Consider the following 3,719-nt stretch of genomic DNA (forward strand, 5'->3'; position numbering starts at 1 on the left):
CATTTTGTTATATTTCTGCCAGAAGCAAGTTTAGTAACAGCCTTAATTTTTTTTTTTTTAAAGATGATAATAATTTCAAAACAATCTTCACATCAGCAACAAAACAATAACAGGAGATACTAAGTTTGAGAATTCTATCCTTTCAAACAAAGATATCAATTAAAATCTAATCATCAAGTAATTTATCTATGGTTAAATCTACAATGCAACAGATTCTCCAGCACAGATTCACCAAAATTCCAGATCTGGTTGCACAAACCCAACAAACTGAACATAAAAGCAGAAAATCAATAAAGGTATATATAAATCACAATATTGTATTACAAGATCTCAGAGTACTCAAGAGGTCGATCATACACCAACCCTATAATACTAACCAAATCAGACACGGGAAGCCATAACAGGTGCAGCCGATGCGACTGACGAGGCAGCCCCACCGAGGAAAGAGAGCAACCCAGCTGCAGCCCCTCCTTGCTGATCAGGTTCATCCAAGAACAAATCTTCTGGCACCCGAAGAGCCCCATGGATACACACAAGCACAGCTCCGAGAGTAATTGCTGAGATTATAAGAGATCCGACCGAGGTCATGAAGATCACAATTATAGAAATGAGAACCAAACCTCCTAGGGTTTCTCTGTCAGAGAAGGTGCGACCAAGGATGGTTAGAGGTGGATCTGAGGGGCGGAAGAGGTAGAGAAACGACCAAGAGGCGAGGAGAGAGAGGAGAAGGAAGAGAGAGACCGGGTGGGTGACAAGGGAGAGAGCTAGAGAAAGACCAACAATGGCAGTGTAATTCACGCGGAAGTAGGGGAGGTTCTTGCGGAGGCGAGAGGTGGCCTCGGAGAGGGACGCAGGGCGGGCGATGGCGGAGCGGTCGATCATCTCCGGCCATGGTCGTAGCTCTGAGGTTGAGCGGCGGACAGTATCATTGAGGCGCGTGATGAAGCTTCGAATCGCGGGAGTGTTGACCGGAGCGGCGGAGTCGGTGATGACGACAGTTGGGTTGGTAATCGGGAGAGCTTGTGGAACTTGCGTTGCGGCTGTCGCCATGGCTAGAGAGAAGGAGAGGTTGAGAATCTCAGATCTTAAGAGAGAGAGGAGAGTTCCTGGCAGGGAGGGATGAAATGAAATTGAAAAGGGATTATAAATTAATCCGAATTTAATCGTGAGATAGTGAAATGGCAACTGACATATGGGTCCCGGATGTAGAGGAGAGACTTTGTGTGGGGACCACTATAAAAGTAACCGCTACAGAAACTAAAGATGGAGAATGTAACAGAGGAATTAGACGATTAGTGGACGGTGATACAGAGCTTAATGAATTAATAAAGATTAAGAAGTTAAGTGGTTGTTTTATTCCTTGTCGGTGCCAAAATGTGGAAGATACATTGGTCAGATGTCACCGTTTAAAGATTAATACTTTAATAGGAACACATATAACTAATCATCAGTGCTTAAAATATACATAATTAATCACCAAAAGTTATAATATGACATATTATAACTTAAATTTCGTTGAACTCGTAATTTTAGTAAATAATATGACATATTTCACTAAAAATATCACATATATAAAAATATAAGTAGTTATTATTAATTATTTAAAAATACAACTAAAATAAAATCCAACAAATAATAACATAAATGAAGTTCAAATAATAACATTCCATATAATCCAACACAACATATTTTAACTGACAATGAGAAAAGCGCTGATTAAAACAAATTGTTTTAAGTAAAACAAAAGAAATCCAACGATGCATAAATATAATTATTTTTTATTTTTTTATTGATTCAAGACATCATATAAATATCTCTACAAATTTTTATTTTTTGTTGGAAAAAACACATCAATTTTATTGCACGGTCTGATCAAATTTTAATCGATATATTTTCTAAGACTTATAAAAGCTTAATATTAATCAAGGTTCTAAATAGCGTTTATCGCGTCATAGCGGGAAGCCGAAAAAAAAGCTATATCGAATAGCGTCGCTATAGCGAAAACTATGCCACATAGCGTTTTTTTATTTTTATAAAAATTATATCATATATTTGTAATAAATATCAACATTATCTAAGTCTCATATAACAATAAATAACATCAAATTGATTAAAAAAATATAATATTCATATTGAATCAATACAAAGTCCAAATTGCGACTCAAAATATCCATAGTAATACAAATATCATAAACTATCGATCTTTTTCTATTCAAAATATATTCAGCATTATGACATAATCTATCTTTTTTCTATTTAAATTTCAAAATAACCTAGACATCATGGCATAATTAATTATCTTAATCTATTCAAAATATTCAAACTACCATATAGTAAGTATCATTTTGTTACTTCAAGAAATATCTTAATATATTCAATCTGAGCCTTTATTTAAAGCCCATATAAATTGAAAAGAAAAAAAAAACAGCTCATATTGCATAACGCGCTGTAGCTTTCTTATTTGATTTCGTTTGATGGATTTCTCATTTAATAATTAACAGTTTACTATAAAACTTAGTACGTCAATTGCAAAAAAAAAAATCACGGTTAAAATCCAATATGAGCCTTTATTTAAAACCCATATAAATTGAAAAAAAAACACCTCATATTGCATAGCGCGCGCTATTTGCGCTACACGCTATGCGCTATAGCGAACCGCTATTACCGCTATAGCGCCGGTAGCTCAAAAACGCTATAGCGCGCTATTTAGAACATTGATATTAATATATATTTGACAAATTAAATATAATTCTAATTACATAGAATTTTTACAGAAAAAAGTACTTGTAGATCCTCAGCTATTCAGTTGTACTACTACCTTGGTCTTTTAATGCAGCTGTAGACTGTAGGTAGTGTTTTGCAAATGGACCGGGCCGGACGAACCGGGTTAAACCCGGGCACGAGCGACACGGGTCACGAGTGAAACGGTCCGGGTAGCACGGGTTCATGAGTCCGGTCTAGTCTGGATCAGATTTTTTTTTTTTTTTGCTTTTTATTTCTTTTGCTGTTTTTTAAACCAATAAAATATAAAATTATAAATCAAAATTCATTTGACATGATTGCATATTTGAACTCAATAATTTTTGTCATAATAAAATATAAATCAAAATTACGAATTATTTTAAAATAATGTTACTTAAATCAATTACTTTAAAATATCTTAAATCAATTACTTTTAAACAATAAAATATAAATATTTTTTTTAAATCAATTACTTTAAAACAATAAAATATAAATAAAAAATTTCTTAAATCAATTACTTTAAAAATAATTATGAATTATTTGAAAACAATAGATTAAAAAATAAAACTTACCTCCCCCTTTATTTTGGACTTGGAACCGGCTATGCAAAATAACATAGGCAGAGTTCTAACATTTTTTTTGTTAGTAATTCTTCTTTAAAATGAATAATTTAAAACTAATTGAAATGTTTAGAAATTTATAATTTAAAAAATAACCATAAAGATTAATATACCGACTTTAGAAATTTTCCAGGTGTAGTAATTTTTTTTTTTAAAAAAAAGGGTGTACCAAAATTTTGATTCAATACATTCCTTAATTTATTTTATTTGTTAACAACTGTATAGCCGCGTCTGTAACAGGGGAAAGAGAATATACCGAACCAAATATTTGGTACCCCTGTATTTTTTTTTTGTTACAAAAAGAAAAAGAAAAAGTAATTAACATTTTTTCCCATAATTAAATTACGAAAAATAAAA

The 3,719-nt window shown here is 32.6% G+C and overlaps 1 protein-coding gene across 1 annotated transcript; it reads right to left on the reverse strand.

The window, feature by feature from the left end:
* Positions 1-268: 268 nt before the first annotated feature.
* Positions 269-1,148, reverse strand: LOC144551327 (PRA1 family protein B1-like). Its single transcript, XM_078299259.1, has one exon. It carries the CDS (start codon positions 1,048-1,050, stop codon positions 382-384), a length of 669 nt encoding a protein of 222 aa, XP_078155385.1. The 5' UTR covers positions 1,051-1,148; the 3' UTR covers positions 269-381.
* Positions 1,149-3,719: the final 2,571 nt, after the last annotated feature.

The sequence above is a fragment of the Carex rostrata genome, chromosome 3 (genome assembly GCF_964058835.1).
Source record: "Carex rostrata chromosome 3, lpCarRost1.2, whole genome shotgun sequence".
NCBI lineage: Eukaryota > Viridiplantae > Streptophyta > Magnoliopsida > Poales > Cyperaceae > Carex > Carex rostrata.